Here is a 16,755-nt window from a genome sequence, read left to right as displayed (position 1 = left end):
TGTTAGGCAAGTACTATACCACCGAGTTACATTTGCAACCCCAGATGTAAATAATTAAAATACAAACCTGAACCTCATACATGCTCAGTTTAAAAACATGTAAGTGCCCTCAGAATTTCATACAAAATCTTGAAGGTGACCTCCAGGACAGTGTGCCACTGAATGCCAGCATCCTCATCAAGCCTCCCACTTCCCAGCTCACTCACTACAATTACTCTGCTTCCTCTGCTTATGTACTTTTGCAGTGTATTGGCTTCCCTGTTTAGTGGCCCTTCTTGATTCGTATCTGCTTTAGGCATCCCGTTATATACTTTTGCAGTCAGCTGTATGCATGAGATCACATTATGATCACAATACTGAACCTGCTCACTGGCATACCTGCTCCCGAAGAGCAGAACAGTATGGCTACTTTACTTGCTTTTCTGGAATAATACATGGAACACTGCCCACAACTGATAAATGTTTATTAAACAAATCAGTGAACAACAAACTACAATTACTCCAAAGCAGGAAAAAGTTTATCTGCCAGTGATTTCATCACTAGAACTAATTTAGCAAGTCCCACAAATACAGTTAAATGAATGAACTAAAAAGCTGGTTTCTCACTTAATATTAGTAAGTTCTTGGGAAAAAAATATTCAACCCCAGTTATTTAAGATAGTATCTAAAAGATAAGACTGGTAAATATGAACTACAGAATTTTTACACCAAATAAAAGCTGCTGTCTCTTGCTTGACGGTTGTTAACCTGTTAGGCCATTACACATAAGGTAAAGCTCATGTCTAACACAGGTTCAAAGAACTTCATTTCATGAAAAATCTCAACTTAAATGTGTCTATAAAATTAGTATTACAAAAACTAGGATATTTTCTGAAACTTATTTTTATGATTATAAGCATAAAACTATTAGAGAGCGAACTGTGTAATGAGAAACTATTCCAGTTTGAAGACTGAGCAGTTTTTCGTTAGGATGGAAGAGTGAATCTCATTAGCATGACCGTAACTTACCGAGATTTGTTTGAGCCCTGACAGACTGAAAGCACACCATCCTACTTCGTCTTTTATTTTGACTACTCACCATTTTGCTGAATGAAAATATTACATAGATAACTAATGAAATTAATTTGATAATGATGTTAAATATGGCATTATAATGTCACTAGGATTAGACTCATATTTGAGTCCCACACATAAGTCATAGTCACTTTCTAAATCAGTACTTGCTCTCAGTACAATCAAGGCTTGATCGCTCGCTCATGGGAAAGTGAGTGCCTAAATGACATGAATGGGAAAGCTGTACAAATTTCAGTTAACAAGGATAGGACCTCACCCTTTGTTTTCTTGCATGATTTCTTCTTTTAAAAAATAAAATGAGTTTTTTCCTCATCACCTGGTTTCTAGAAGAGAAAAATATGGTTGCAGAACATTAAGAAAAAGCACAGCTTAATGACCTGTTCCCTTTCTCCAGACACTGGAGGCAGGCAAACCACTTAAAAACTTATGGTGCAATCAGAGTTAATCTTAATTTATTTTTCACCCTGCAAAATAAAACTCCATAATTTTTCCAATTAGGACTAAAATTCCTACCATTCTATAACAAGATAATACAGTTAACTTTTAATTCATGCATCTGATTTTAAGACATTATTTTCAAATTATAATTAAGGGGTAACTAATTCTTAAGAATTCTGATGACAGAAGCATCTTTGAATATACTCTGAGCAAGGGAAGTAAAAGGGAAAAGAAACCTTTAGCAGGTACTTCCCTCGTGAAAGGAGAATGCACACCAACATATTTACAAAGAGGTGACTTCTGCTCAAAACAGAAGATTTCTCTTCCACAGATATGATACAACAGACTCTATGGAGCAACAATCTGACAAGACAGAAAATTTTCTCACATGTCTTAATGTAACATCACCACTTTTTAAGTTGGAAGTACTGTGATCTTCTAAAACAACATCATGCAGGTTTCAAATAAATAAATATTTATACCCCACCTACTTCCAGAAATAACTGTAAGTTGATTATTCAGACATAAATACAAAGCCAATGAAAGTAGAAATAAATTCATGGATTATCTGTCACTCAGGACTAACGACAACACTGGCTTCACTCAAATAGGCATAGACAATCAGTAGCTGGCAGTATGACAAAGCAGTCAAGAGACAGAATTTTTAAAAGGCACACTTGGTATTTCATACAAAGCAAAGATTGGTGACTAGCCACTGAATGCTTTTTGAAAAATGTGTGCATCTGAGTACTTCAAACGTGACATACAGTAGGACCGTCACCACATGCCAATTTATTCTTCTTCTTTTTTTTTTTTTTTGTTTTTTTGGTGTTTTGGTTTTTCAAGACAGGGTTTCTCTGCATAGCCCTGGCTGTCCTGGAACTCACTCTGTAGACCAGGCTGGCCTCGAACTTAGAAATCCACCTGCCTCTGCCTCCTGAGTGCTGGGATTAAAGGCGTGTGCCACCACGCCCAGCTGCCAATTTATTCTTATTGCAATTATATGCTACTCAAAAATAAATGTCACCTAGTAAATAAAATGTTCAATGTTTACGAAGAACTTAAGTGAAGTCAGCTAGTCAGTAACCCATCTCAGCACAGTCTAACACAAGCAGTGTGGAGGACAGAAAATCATCAAACAGTGCAGCTTTCCAGCTTACACTGAGGGAGAGAAGACAAGACACAAACTGAAGCTTTGGGGGGGAAATCACTGAAAATAGTCAACTAAATTATATCTGGTATCCTCCTTTTAAAAACAGTTAAACAGCTAAGTAGTTCTAAATCAAAATGTATTTTATGAGTTCAGCCTAATGTCCTCTTAGAGGGTCTCAAGACCATGGCAATATCTCACAGAAAAATTCTAAAATAGATGACTTTTATTATAAACTACATACTTAACAGAAATTAAAATGACTAAATTGTAATAGTTGTCATGCATACTACCATGCAAATATATTTGCCACCAGTTCTGCAAAGTACTCAATTATTGTACACATTCTCAGAACGTAAAAGGAAAAATATAAATAATAATGTGCTCATTAGTAACTGTAATAGTAAATCATTTTAGGTTCTGATATACTTTTAAATGCAAATAAATAGAAATATCACATTTTCTCACCAACTGTTAATACTTCACCTAAAATTCTCTAAAAGTATGATAATTAAACAACAATTTTTTTTTTTAAAAAAAAGGCCTATCTAGCTTCTCTTACTTCAATCAGATCAAGAAATTAAGTTCATTTTTCACTTATTTTCTTATTCCAAGATCTGCATCCATAAAAGGCCTGGTACTAGGATGAGCAAGGCAAAGCATACTACATTCTGGAACAGCCTCCTCATCCACATGAGGGGACTGAGCCTTCCAAGGCACCAGGACATTAAATGGCAGAAGGGTCTACAAATACCGTCATTAGCAAGAGTCATGGAAGGGATTTCCCTAGAATAGGGTTTTGAATAATGATAAAATGATCCGTGGCACTTCTACTTTGCAATGGCAGATGTGGCTTGGTGGGGGACGGTGTCATCACTAGTCTTAAATGAAAAAGCTTCATTATCTTACTTCATCATGCGCCTTGCAGGTACTCCACTGAAAAAAACACAAAACAGGAGGCAAAGAATTCAAGCCTCAAGGTAAGCCGTTTCAATGTTAAGTATTCACCTTTTTTTTTCTTTTTTTACTAGCAGATCATAAAACCAGCTAGTTTTATGCAATAATTTATTTCATTTTTTTTTTTGGCCTCGGAAACTCAAATCTGTTACCCCAACCCCCAAAAAGCCAGAGGAAGATAACATATAGTAAAACAACAGCAAATTACACAAATCTAAAACACACCTACAATGTTAAAATAATGTCCGCAGATAACAAAAATGACTTCTTTATAGAATACATGTTCTTTAATTGAACTCCAAAGATGGTAAGTACTTACGTCTTGATGTTCTCATGGTACACCTTGGTATCTGATGGCTGGTTATAGAGTGGCTATAAAATAAATGACATATTTATGTGTAAAGTGTTCTATATAGTTATAGCAACAAAGAAAAATCATCTTAATGTGAGATTACCTAAGTGGACCTATATTATATCACTGCACCCCAACAAAACCTGCAGTCGTCAGGTTTCCCTGTAATCCTACCTCCTACTGTTTCTTACTTCAGTAAGAAAGTTTTCAAACCTGCTGTATCTTATGAGAAATAAGCCTCATCATACTAATTTCAAAGGCAAAGGAGAACTACACACTGTCCTTATCCTACCAGTATGTTCAGTAAGCTAGCTCACTTCTGCTCTCCTTAGTTATTTCTTTCTACGACTACCTGAAGGGATCAAATGGCGGTTCAGACAACACAGGCTCGCGTAACGCTCAGGAGGCAAAGGGAACCAGGCTTACTCACAGCTATCTTCAGATTGTAACTAACTTTTTGCCCAACCATATAACTTTTATCAAAAAATAAATGGATATTTCACTTATCCCAAGAAAAATTATTTTAAAAAATAAGCAAACAAACAAAAAAACCCAACAACACTAGAAATGAAAACAGGAATTTCTTACCAGTTCAACTTTTGGGCCAAGACCTTCAAATATTTTATGAGCTTCTTCTGCTTTTTTCTAAGAAGAAAAACATTATTGTATTGTATAATTTAAAATTATATTACCTCAAAGAAAAATAACTGCCTATTTGAAAATACTTACCTAAGACTAATCTACAGCTGAATTTATCGTACTTTATGCTGAAACACTAATTTCCCACTTATCCTAGGGATTGAACCAGAGTTTCATGCATATAAGACAAGTGTTCTACCACTGAGCTATGATACCTGCATTCTCTAATTTAAATTTTCATAGGGTTTTCTTACCAAATTCAATCAAATCTCTATTCAAAATCAAGTATCTGTAGTAAAAATAACATCTAAACAATTAAGAAGTTAATAAAATATTGAGAATTTAGAGAGGGAATAAAATTTAAATTGGGAAATATATCCCAAGTATTTTAAATATTTAACTCATGCTGCTGTTAGTAAATATCTAAAAGCATAAAGTTCCAAATTAAGCATACAATGTCCTTTTGTATAGTTACAAGGAGACCTACTACTAACTCAAGAACAAGGAATAGCTAATTTTGTTCTGAGCATTACTTGGTGCAAAATAAAAATTTTATCACATATTTAACATGCCATTTTCAAAAGTAAAATAACTGAAACCAAAGTACCCTTTGTACTTTGTAACAGGATCGTCCTTGCCAAGAACAAAGTAACTGGGCCAATAAGAAGATGTGTAGTAAGTTAAAGTGCTTGTTGTCAAGTCTCATCCCTGGAATCCATATAATCAAACAAAGAACTGACTCCAGCATCTGACCTCTCTGTGTGTAACATGTCACACATTCACTGGCACAAATACACATGTGAAATTAAACAATAAACAAACAAATAAGTTTTAGCCTGTGAATGAATTGTTCGGCATATAACTGAACAGAGATGAAGCAACTCAAACTCTTTTAAAAAACAAAAAACAAACAAAACCAGAGTTCAGGAGAATAGTTCATTTACAGAGAGAACGTTTAAACATGAACCAAGGTAACTTTTCTCTCCTGAAGCCAGATTTAAAGGTCTCCTTTTAGGCAATCCCCCTCACCCCCCACCTTTGTAAATAAAGGAAAGACTTTTTATACATAATGGCAACTATTACTTCAGCCACAACGAGCAAAATTCCCAAAGTACTGAGACTGCCACTATAGTCCCCAAGATGCTCAAATCTGTGGTGGCCAGCCCTTCCTTCCTGTCCCAGCCTACAGCTGCAGTAGGATGCTCCCCCACCCCCCAGGAGTTGTCAAAAATGGCAGCTCCCGTGAAAATGGAGGTGCCATATATCCTCAGTCTACAACCTTCAAAGGAGCTGTCCACAGTGACCATACCTTTCCTGCCCGTGCCTACTGCCTTCTTTTTTTTTTTTTTTTTTTTTTTTTTTTTTTTTTTTTTTTTTTGCCTACTGCCTTCTTGAGGAGCTGTGCACAGCAGTGACACCTTCCTTCTTGCCTACAGCCTTGGTGGAACACCATTGCCGGAGCAGTTTACGGGGGCAGCACCTCCTCTCCAGCCTCCCCCCAGAGATGGAGCCTCAGCGAAAGCCAGCTGTGAACTTCCTACCCTAACCCACTGGCCTGATGCAAGGGAAAGTGGGTGAAGAAAACCACCAATCCCTGAACAGAAAAACCCACCAAACCCTGAGATAGCCAAGTTCAGGACTTGAAATCCTATCAATCCTCAATCTGAAAATCTGTGCCCTGAAAATCCCCACCCCACCCCCAGAAATATAGGCCTCTGGTCAATTTCCTCCTGCCCAACTTCTGAGAGCAGAAGGCAGATTCATCCTTCCACACCTTGGACCCTCCACTAAATCTCTCTCATGAGATTTCCTGCCTAGTGTGACTCTCTCATTGGAAGAAGCAATGAAGAAGAGAAGTGAAGAAAGAGCAGGGCTGAAGCCCCTGAGCTGCTCAGCTTAGCTGGGGATACCTCCCCAGAGAGTTCAATGCCTCAGAGCTGTGTGGTTCCTGAACTCCCATGTCTCAGAATGCCCTTCCACTGGGACACCTTCTCCCCTCAGAGCTGTATGGTTACATGGCTTCTGAGTCCCAGGATACCCTTCCATCCGAACAGAAAGACGCACTTACAGCCACTATACAAGGAGTAAGTGAAAGATGTACTTTTGTTGCTATGGCATCCTTCTGTCCTATGGCATAAGGACAGATAAGGTTATTCACTTTAAAAAGCTGTGGGAACAGTGCAGGTGTTACAAAGCACCTGGCAGAGACACCCCGAGGAGCTTCCCTCCACTACTCTAGGAGCGCCTGCTATCATTAGAGAACTACAGAAGAACAACTACAAACTAGTAGTAAGGTATACCAAGAAAGTATCTGAAAGAAAACATTCTGACAATTACTAAGAGTGAGTTAAGAATATTCCTCACACATGAAAAAAATGTCAACGTACGAAGCTAGGTCTCATACTGAGACATGAAGTTTGGCTAGTCCTAGTCTGCAGAAGGAACAAGAAACCAAAAAGAAATGATCAAAACAGAAAAGGTCTAAAAGGAATTTCAGATTTGATAGTGGATATTAAGAAACATTTATCTCACAATCTAATGAAAACATTTATATAAGTAAAAACACAAATTAAGTTCTCTATCAGATCTTAATAATTTTGCAGTCTTCACATCTTAATTAGGGAACTACAACATTCACTAATTTGGAATTGTTTAGTGGGTACAATAGTTTATTTTAAAATATAACAAGTATCACTGAATCCATTTTATTTTAAAATAAACAAATACTAAAATCTTAGACATTAAAACAAGTTTAGTTATCTGTCAGCTCCGCTCTCTTGGTTTAACAGAGGTAAAAAATTGGCCAAGAAGGTCACTAGCCCTAGTAATGTAGTACTGAAGGGTATTTCTTTTCTTGATTGATTTGATTTACTTTGGTTTTTCTGTATAGCCCTGACTGTCCTGGAACTTGTTCTATAGTCCAGGCTGGCCTCGAACTTAGGGATCCACCTGCCTGTGCTTCCTGAATTGCGGAATAAAAGGTGGTTAGCACACGCTACCACCACCACACTCTGAAGGGTATTTCATAAAAATCAGAACTATACCATAAACCCTCTTCTTTCCCTCTTCTCAAACAAAGGGCAAAATGTCTACTCTGAGCTACAGCCTTTCTCTAGGTATGGCACGAGGTGATACTTATCACGATTTTCCCTTACTGTCTTCCAACGTCATTAGATACATCTTCATGTAGCTTATTCCAGCCATTCAATAAACTGTACCTATTCTAAGCCCAACCAGTTAAGAATTGCCTACACTAGCCAGGCGTGGTGGCGCACGCCTTTAATCCCAGCACTCGGGTTCCAGGACAGCCAAGGCTACACAGAGAAACCCTGTCTCGAAAAAAAAAAAAAAGAATTGCCTACACTTTAACCAGCATTATGACATTTACCACATAGAAGTATACTTTATATATGACTCTCAACTATCTATGCAAATAGATACACGAATATAGGAGTTCAAGATTACTTTTATATTTTTTAATGATGAATTCAATTTTTCCCTCTTCCCCACCTTACTTTTTCTTTAGTGTGTATAGTGCATGTGCATATCCTGTGTTCTCATTGGTTGCTTAGCATACTGTGGAGGGGATGGGGGAGGAGACAGGGTCTCTCACTAATTTGGCTAGGCTGGCTGGCCTGTAAGACCCAGAGATATTCCTAGCTCTACTTCCCCAGTGTCCAAATCACAGGGAAATGCTCTCACTCACAGCTTTTACATGAATGTTGGGGATATGAATTTATATCCTCAAGCTTGTGCAGCAAGCAATTTACAGACTGAAGCGTCTCCCCAGCACCCACATTTTGTTATTCATCTACTGTAGAACATATCACTGAGATAAAAGGCTCAGAATAGAAATACAAATATTTTAGCATCATAACTCCACAGAACATAATATACAGATGTATATTAAAGCATTTTTTAAATAGATTTCCCATTCTGACAGACTTTTTACTGCAATACTATATCTGCATTAGATAAGAATATAACTTTACCCATCATGTTTTTTTTTTTTAAAGATTTATTTATTTATTATATGTAAGTACACTGTAGCTGTCTTCAGACACTCCAGAAGAGGGAGTCAGATCTCGTTACGGATGGTTGTGAGCCACCATGTGGTTGCTGGGATTTGAACTCGGGACCCTCGGAAGAGCAGTCGAGTGCTCTTACCCACTGAGCCATCTCACCAGCCCCCCATCATGTATTCTTGACTCTTATTTAGAATTGGTTCTTCAGATAAATGCTGTCTATAATGCTAGTCATTTTTTGTTTTTTATGTTATTTATTTATTTTATATTTATTTATTTATTTATTTATTTATTTATTTATTTATTTATTTATGTTGGTTTTTCGAGACAAGGTTTCTCTGCGTAGCCTTGGCTGTCCTGGAACTCACTTTGTAGACCAGGCTGGCCAGAAATCTGCCTTCCTCTACCTCCCGAGTGCTGGGATTAAAGGCATGCGCCACCATGCCTGGCTATCATGTCAGTCCTTATCCTAAGACCTCTCTTATCTTAATTACCTACAACTCATTCACTTACCCATTCTTTAGGAAGGGCTAATAAGAACAATAGTCTCTAATTTCTTGCTATTAACTATTATTCTATGACTTTTTCTCTAAGCCTTCTTACTATTGTTTGTTCACATTTCATACCTTAAGTCTCTTAAGCCTGTTCCATTTTTTTTCCTGGCCTAAAATATTGTCGAAAATCTGATAACAATCTAATTTTTGTGCCTATGTAAGTCTTGATAGGGTCGCCTCACTCTCTTTAAGCTGTTATAGTGATGCTAGGGCCCATCAAGGTCTTGAACATGCTAGGAACAGTGTTGGATGCCTCTTGGATTTCTGGGAGTAGGAAAGGATATTAAAAAGCCAGCTGAGACTGAGAAAGTGAATTGGGTTAGCAGAGTGAGAAGAGAAGGCAGTTGGTGTAGAAGATATTGTTAGAAGACAGCTGAGCCAGAAGCAGCTAAGCTGAGCAGAGAGGCCAGAACAGTTATCATTTGGAGCTGCTAGCGTTGGGAAAACTGGGAGGACTGTTTAAGCAGACTGAGGGAAGAATGGTTGGGAGAAACATTTGAAGGGGCTGGCCTGAAAACTGGGAGGAGGGTTGGCAGGGACTTAAGAGAACTAGTTTGTGTTCTAAAATAGCTAGCCATTTTACAGCACACCTCATCTAACAGTTGCTTTGTGTATGAACAATATACTTTCAGAAGATCTGGCTGCTATGCTTGTGACAATCTGTATAAAACATATTGACTCCGATAAATCAACTTAGAACAAAGAAAATGAATTTAGACAATAGTCCTGATTTTGACATTATGATTACTATTAGTTATGTCTTCCATAATATTTAAACTCTACTATATGTTCTAGCTTAAGGACATCTGGAAGTTCATTGCGAAGCTTCTCTGATGCAAAGTTTTCTTTATATTGAAGTGAGAAAAGTTTCCCTTTTACTCTGAGGTTACTGATCAAAAACCAACACTGTCATCACAGACACAACTCACAGAACTATGTCCTGGATTTCCTAATTGGTCAAAATTTCCAAATTTAGAGAATAAAACAAGAAATTGTTTTATTAAAAATGAAAAAGCAAAATCCAGCTAAAGGTCAAAGTCCACACTGAACTTTTTTAAGGTCAGCCATAACCCAGTTATTAACTCTCAAGCTAATAATGAAATTCTTTCCCTCATCCAAAGGTCATTTGTACTGAAATGTGACCAATTAGGCTTTGATATTAAATGTACCATAAGCAAATATTAGCAAGCATGCAGGGAAGGCATAGTGGCACACCTCTTTGTTCCTGGCATAAGAGGCACAGGCAAGCATAAGTCTGTGAGTTTCAAGCCAACCTGGTCCACACAGGCTAGCCAGGACTACAAAGGGAGACCCTGATTTGAAACAAAAACAAAACAAAAAACTTGCAAGCAAGCATAACGATACAAAACACTCAGGAGGGAAAGGCAAGAGGTTGCTTCAACTTAAGAGGCTAGAGGAGTCTACACAGCCAAGTATAGAGACCCATGCCATCTAGGACTACATGGTAACTGGCTGTCAAGGAAGAAAAGAAAAAGAAAAAGAAAAAGAAAAAGAAAAAGAAAAAGAAAAAGAAAAAGAAAAAGAAAAAGAAAAAGGAAAAGGAAAAGGAAAAGAGAAAAGAGAAAAGAGAAAAGAGAAAAGAGAAAAGAGAAAAGAGAAAAGAGAAAAGAGAAAAGAGAAAAGAGAAAAGAGAAAAGAGAAAAGAGAAAAGAGAAAAGAGAAAAGAGAAAAGAGAAGGAAAGGAAAGGAAAGGAAAGGAAAGAAAGAAAGAAAGGAAAGAAAGAGAGACAGACAGACAGACAGAGAGAGAGACAGAGAGCGAAAGAAAAAAAAGAGACAGAGACAGAGAGACAGAGAGAAAGAAAGAGAGAAAGAAAGAAAGAGAGAAAGAAAGAAAGAAAGAAAGAAAGAAAGAAAGAAAGAAAGAAAGAAAGAAAGAAAGAAAGAAAGAAAGGAAGGAAGGAAGGAAGGAAGAAAGAAAGAAAAGCAAAAAAGCTACAGGATGACTGTTTTATATCATGTACTATTCAGTTTACATAGCAGTATGTGTATGATAGAATTAGATGATAAAATTCTAACCAGTGAGTAATATTTACATCATATATAAGACAGAACAACTCACACTTTAATATGATTAGAATAGAATATACTGGGGCTGGTGAGATGGCTCAGCGGTTAAGAGCACTGACTGCTCTTCCAAAGGTCCTGAGTTCAAGTCCCAGCAACCACAAGGTAGCTCACAACCATCCGTAACAAAAATCTGATGCCCTCTTCTGGAGTATCTGAAGACAGCTACAGTGTACACACATATAATAAATAAATAAATCTTTTTAAAAAATGTAATTAAAAAAAGAATATACTGGAAAACAAAGTCAAACAGGTTTAAAGGCCTATATTGTCAGAGGAAATGTAAACTTACCCGATTCTCATCATAAATAATTTGGACAATACTACGGTGTTTTTGTTCCACAGGAGGAGGGGACACAGGCTTCTCTGGCTCAGGGGGCTTAGCTGCTTCTTCTTCTAGCTGTTGCTAAAAGATCCAGAAAAAAAACGTTAGACATCTGCTGCAGATCACTACTCACTAGCCAGAGAGAACACAGGCGACTGTGTACTTCATGTTGCTTCTACAGGATAATAATAAGCATTTATTCTACAAGGGTCTCAAGGATCCAAGAGCAAAGGAAAATAACCAGATCCATTTTAGTAACTAAACATCACAAATCATACTAATCTAGATAGATGTAAAACCGAAAGAGAAAACCTTGAATATTTTAATTTTGATAAAGAGAAACATTAAAGACAAATTAAGTTTAAGGAAAGAACCTTATACCTCTATTAGAATAACCTTTGACAATACTGGGGAAAGTTACATGTTACAGATACTCCGTATTTGTGACGGTTTCTTGTGATTAGAGTATGAATTCCTAGCTCAGAGTAGAACCATGTCCACACCCAGCTGTTCTATCTATTGAATCCTCCTCTTGTCAAGAGGCACTCAACAGCTGGCATATAAATTATAAAGCAGCAGGCTATCTACTAGCCTATGTTAGTTAGTCTGTCTAGGTTTGAGCCTGAAGGCATGATTTTAATTAATTTTTTCCTAAACTTAAGCAATTATTTAGGCCACTTATACATGAAGTAGGGATAACAATACTATTTATCATACAGGGTTTTTTTTTTAAACAAGGATTAAATGATCTATACATAGCAGACACTACAATTCTAAAAGCACAGTAAAGATTATCTATTACTGTAAACAGGAATTTGTCTGCCTTTCTTGCTTTTTTTTTTTCCTAAAAACCTAAAACCTAGTAAATGCTCAACAAATATCAACATAGACAACTAGGTAGAGATAAAGTCTAATGTAAGAGAGAGGGAAAAAATGATCTATACTATCAAGAAGACCAACAGTAAGGTCCTGTAAGTTAGACCATATCCAACAGGGACTATGGAGGTACATAAAAGGGAGTGGGGAGTGAGACACAACACAGAAAAGAGAAATGAGAGCTAGAAAGATACCTCAGTTGACAAAGCATTTGCCTTGCATGCACAGGGACCCAGAGGTCACAGATCCCCAGAGCCACAGAGAAGAAGCTAAGCTTGATAGCACATGCCTGTAGTCCCATCCTGAGAAGGCAGACACAGGGAGAGCCTGGCATAATTAATCAGGGTGTTCTAAGCCTGTGAGAGATGCTGTCACCAAAATTAAGGTTGACAGCACCTAAAGAACAACAACTGGCCTCTGTCCACATGAACACACAAACCTTCATGTATACTATACAGTCCATCATGCACACAGCCCATCATGTACAACTGAGACTGTTCTCTAAGCTCCACATGCACACACACTATCATGTGTGCATTTACAAATATAAACATACACATGCAGAGATGAATGTGAGGAATTCTGTCAGCAATCGAATGCATGAGTATTGTGCACTATGAAAGGAAAGGGAATGGGAACTGGGAAGGGGAACAACATGGGGAAGAAACAATCAAATGGCTAGGAATAAAACCAAAAAAAGGTAGAAATACAAAGTATTACAGAGAATACAATTATACCCACCAAGATGATGGAAAAACTTATTTCTAAAAGAACTATAATTGCACTTTAAAAAAATACTTGAGGATTATGAGGGGTCTGGGAGGAGTAGAGGGAAGGGATTCTGTGGTCAAGATGTAATGAAAACCAAAAATGAATTAAAACAAACAAGAAAAAACACTGGAATCGCCAGTAGAAAAAAAAAATCTTCACAGGTATGTACGTACACACACACACACACACACACACACACACACACACACACAAATATCTCCACTACTTCAAGCTGATTTAACCAATGTTCTGCCACACACTTATTAAAAAAATAATTACAAGGTTTAACTATTTCAGAGTTTAGAAATAATTCAACATGGTCAGATCTTACGAAAATAGGAAAGGACAGATAAGAAAGAAATAGTAAAGTCTAGCAAGATGGTAAAAGCAATTGCCTGATGACCTGAGCCCTAGGCACGAAAACCATGAATGGTAGTCTGAATATGCTTGGCCCAGGGAATGGCACTATTAGAAGGTGTTGCCTTGTTGGAAGAAGTGTGTCACTGGGGATGGTCTTTGAGACCTTCCTCCTAGCTGCCTGAAGATAGTCTACTAGCTCAGCTCCTCCAGCTCCATGCCTGCCTGGACGTTGCCATACTCCTGCCTTGATGATAATGGACTGAACTTCTGAACCTGTAAGCCAGCCCCAACTAAATGTTGTCCTTTATAAGAGTTGTTTTGGTCATGGTGTCTCTTCATGGCAATGGAAACTCTAAGATAGAAGCTGGTACCAGGGACTAGGGTATTGTTGTGATAGGCCTGACCATATTTTTGTTTGGAAGAATGTGGATTTGAGGACTCCCAATTTGGAAGGCCATGAAATGCTTAAAGTGGGGTTTAAGGTACCATCCTAGTAGGAATATGAAAGACAAGTGCTGCTGAGGGTGATTTGAACTGTGCAGGCCTGCTGGCACAGAGATTTCAGTGGTGGAATTATGTGGCCTAGAAACAGTTCTTGTGATGTTTTGGTGAAGAACATGGCTGCTTTTTGCCATTGTCTAAAGAATCTGCCTGAGGCTAAGATTAACTTTAGACAAAGGAAGTCTCAAAACAGCCTGGTATAAATTCTGTTGTGTAGTTAATAATTTCACTCTTTTGAAGAACATTTGATGAAAAGAAGCAAGCTGTGAAATGAAAAATGTAAAATGTATGATTCAAGCAATAAAGGGGCACCAGGAGGTAGAATGGAGCTAAGTCCTGTGTTTAAGAAGATAAACAGATTTGAGGCAATATCCCACCTAGCTAAATTTAGGTCCACAAATTGTAGTACAAGTCTTTAATCCTAGGAGAGAGGTAAGCAAATCTCTGAATTCAAGACCAGCAAATTCCAGGTAAGAAAAGCTTAGGTCCAGGCATGGCGATACACACCTTTAAGCCTGGAATTCAAGAGACAGAACTATGCAGATCTCTGAGTTCAAAGTCAGTCTACAGAACAAGTTTCAGGACAGCCAAGCTTGGGCAGTGAAGGAAAGCACTGGAAAACAGAAAGTTGGTGAAGATGTAATGTAATGAGGGGACCATGTTCCAGCCACAGAAAGCAGCTGAACTTTGGCAGTTTTGGTCACGTGTCTCTGGCTTTATCGTCAAGAGGAGAAGATTACTGGGAGAATTGATGCTGGTTAGCCTGAGCTAGGAAATCAGTGGTCATTAAGAAGAGACCAGCATCACCGAGGTGAAATCTTCTGGGAAGTGTTTTCTGAGAGCACAAAGAAGCTGTGTTCCAGAGATAGCCAAGGTTGTACCTCATGCTGCACTTGGACTTGGTAATGTGTAAGGGTCACCAAGGTGGTAATGGTTTTGAAGGCAGGAAGGGGTCATGGAGAGCAGCTGAGGCTTGGCACTGTGAGAGGTCAGGGAAGGATACTGGTGAAGGTGCTGCCTCAATTGCAGCTGAAGGCCCAAGACTGAAGGGGTCATGCAAAGAAGTTGAGGCTTGGCACCATGAAGAGAGCCTATGAGAGGCTATAGGAGAAGCCTAGTTGCAGCAGAAGATCCCAGTAGACTGGAGATGCCGGTACCATGGGATGATCACCAAGAACAGCAGCAGCAGTGGAGTGGGATCAACCAAAACCTAAAGTGCTACAGAGAGCAGAGCTGGAGAAGTGACACCAGCCCTTTGGAGGAGCCCAGAAAATCATGGGTGGATCCCAGACATTGGGATAAGAAGCTTTGAAGTTGAAGTTGGCTTAGAGACCCCCAGATGTTATAGATGCCAGAGCCGTGGGATACCTGCTGAGGAAAGCTGCTAATAAGAAATGGAACAAATCCAGAAAGAAGAAGTTTGTTGCAGTTAACACAGAGGAAAAAGAAATTGGAGATCTGAAGAGTGCTTTGACATCAGACATGGAAATACAGTTTGAAGTTCGCCCAACTGGTTTCCTGTCTTGCTTTGGTCCAGTATTTCCTCGCTATGGAATTTTGGGATAGTAATGTATGTCCTGTGATATTGGAGGTATGTGACCTGCTTTTTGATTTTTGACTTTACAGAGGATTACAAGAGATTGGATGAATCTCAGAAGAGACTTTGAACTTTGGGCTTTTAAACATAGTTGAGATTGGGGACCTTGTATTACGGGACTTCTGAAGTTAGACTGTTTTAGCATTATTCTGTGACTAGTTATGTATGACCTCTATAGACTCAAGTGTTTAAACAGGCCCGTGGGGGCCAGGGAGTGGAATGTGGCAGTCTGAATACACTTGCCCCAGGGAGTGGCACTATTAGGAGATGTGGCCTTGTTGGAGGAAGTATGTCACTGTAGGGTGGACTCTGAGACCCTCCTAGCTGCCTGAAGACAGTCTGTTCCTGGATTCCTTTGGATAAAGATGTAGAACTCTCAGCTCCATGCCAGATTGGACTCAGCTATACTCCTATCTTGATGATAATGGACTAAATCTCTGAACCAGTAAGTCAGCCCCAATTAAATGTTGTCCTTTATAAGCGTTGCTTTGGTCATGGTGTCTCTTCACAGCAGTGGGAACTGTAACTAAGGAACCATATAAAAGTAGAAGTAGAGAAGAAACAAGTCTATTCTGTAACTTCCATGCCCACTGAGGCATGTGTACACGCTTGCACACACACAATATTTCTTAAAGAAAGGAACAGGGCAGGGCATGGAGGCACCCCTTTAATCCCAGCACTCGGGAGGCAGAGGCAGGCGGATTTCTGAGTTCGAGGTCAGCCTGGTCTACAGAGTGAGTTCCAGGACAGCCAGGGGTACACAGAGAAACCCTGTCTCGGAAAAAAAAAAAAAAGAAAGAAAAGAAAAGAAAAGAAAGGAACAGGTAGGTGCAGTGGTTAATTTCCACTGATTTCCACTGATGAAGAAAGGCAGGAAGACTACACTGCATTCCAAGTCAGTTTAAGGCAGTGGTTCTCACACTAAGGGTCTCCATCTCTTTGGTGGCTGAACAACCTTTTCCAAAGGGTCAGATATCTAGCATATCAGATATTTACATTACAGTTCATAACAACAGCAAAATTACAGTTATGAAGTAGCAACAAAATA

General features: G+C 38.5%; 1 protein-coding gene across 30 annotated transcripts in view; it reads right to left on the bottom strand.

The window, feature by feature from the left end:
* The window catches only part of Ncor1 (nuclear receptor corepressor 1), a 142,035-nt gene that overhangs the window by 80,394 nt on the left and 44,886 nt on the right, over positions 1-16,755 (bottom strand). For 21 of the 30 annotated variants that reach the window (XM_029483963.2, XM_029483964.2, XM_029483960.2 and 18 more), the window contains 5 exons: positions 11,570-11,683; positions 4,560-4,616; positions 3,939-3,991; positions 3,572-3,598; positions 1,331-1,397 (listed from right to left, as the gene is read on the bottom strand). In XM_029483963.2, coding sequence (XP_029339823.1) covers positions 1,331-1,397; positions 3,572-3,598; positions 3,939-3,991; positions 4,560-4,616; positions 11,570-11,683 — 318 coding nt within the window. The remainder of the gene's footprint in view (positions 1-1,330; positions 1,398-3,571; positions 3,599-3,938; positions 3,992-4,559; positions 4,617-11,569; positions 11,684-16,755) is intronic. The other 9 variants (XM_029483971.2, XM_085829927.1, XM_085829931.1 and 6 more) reach the window with 1 other exon arrangement.

This window comes from Mus caroli, unplaced genomic scaffold (genome assembly GCF_978045245.1).
Source record: "Mus caroli unplaced genomic scaffold, Mus_caroli_1 scaffold_13, whole genome shotgun sequence".
Classification (NCBI taxonomy): Eukaryota; Metazoa; Chordata; class Mammalia; order Rodentia; family Muridae; genus Mus; species Mus caroli.
This window is presented reverse-complemented; position numbering and strand designations above follow the sequence as displayed.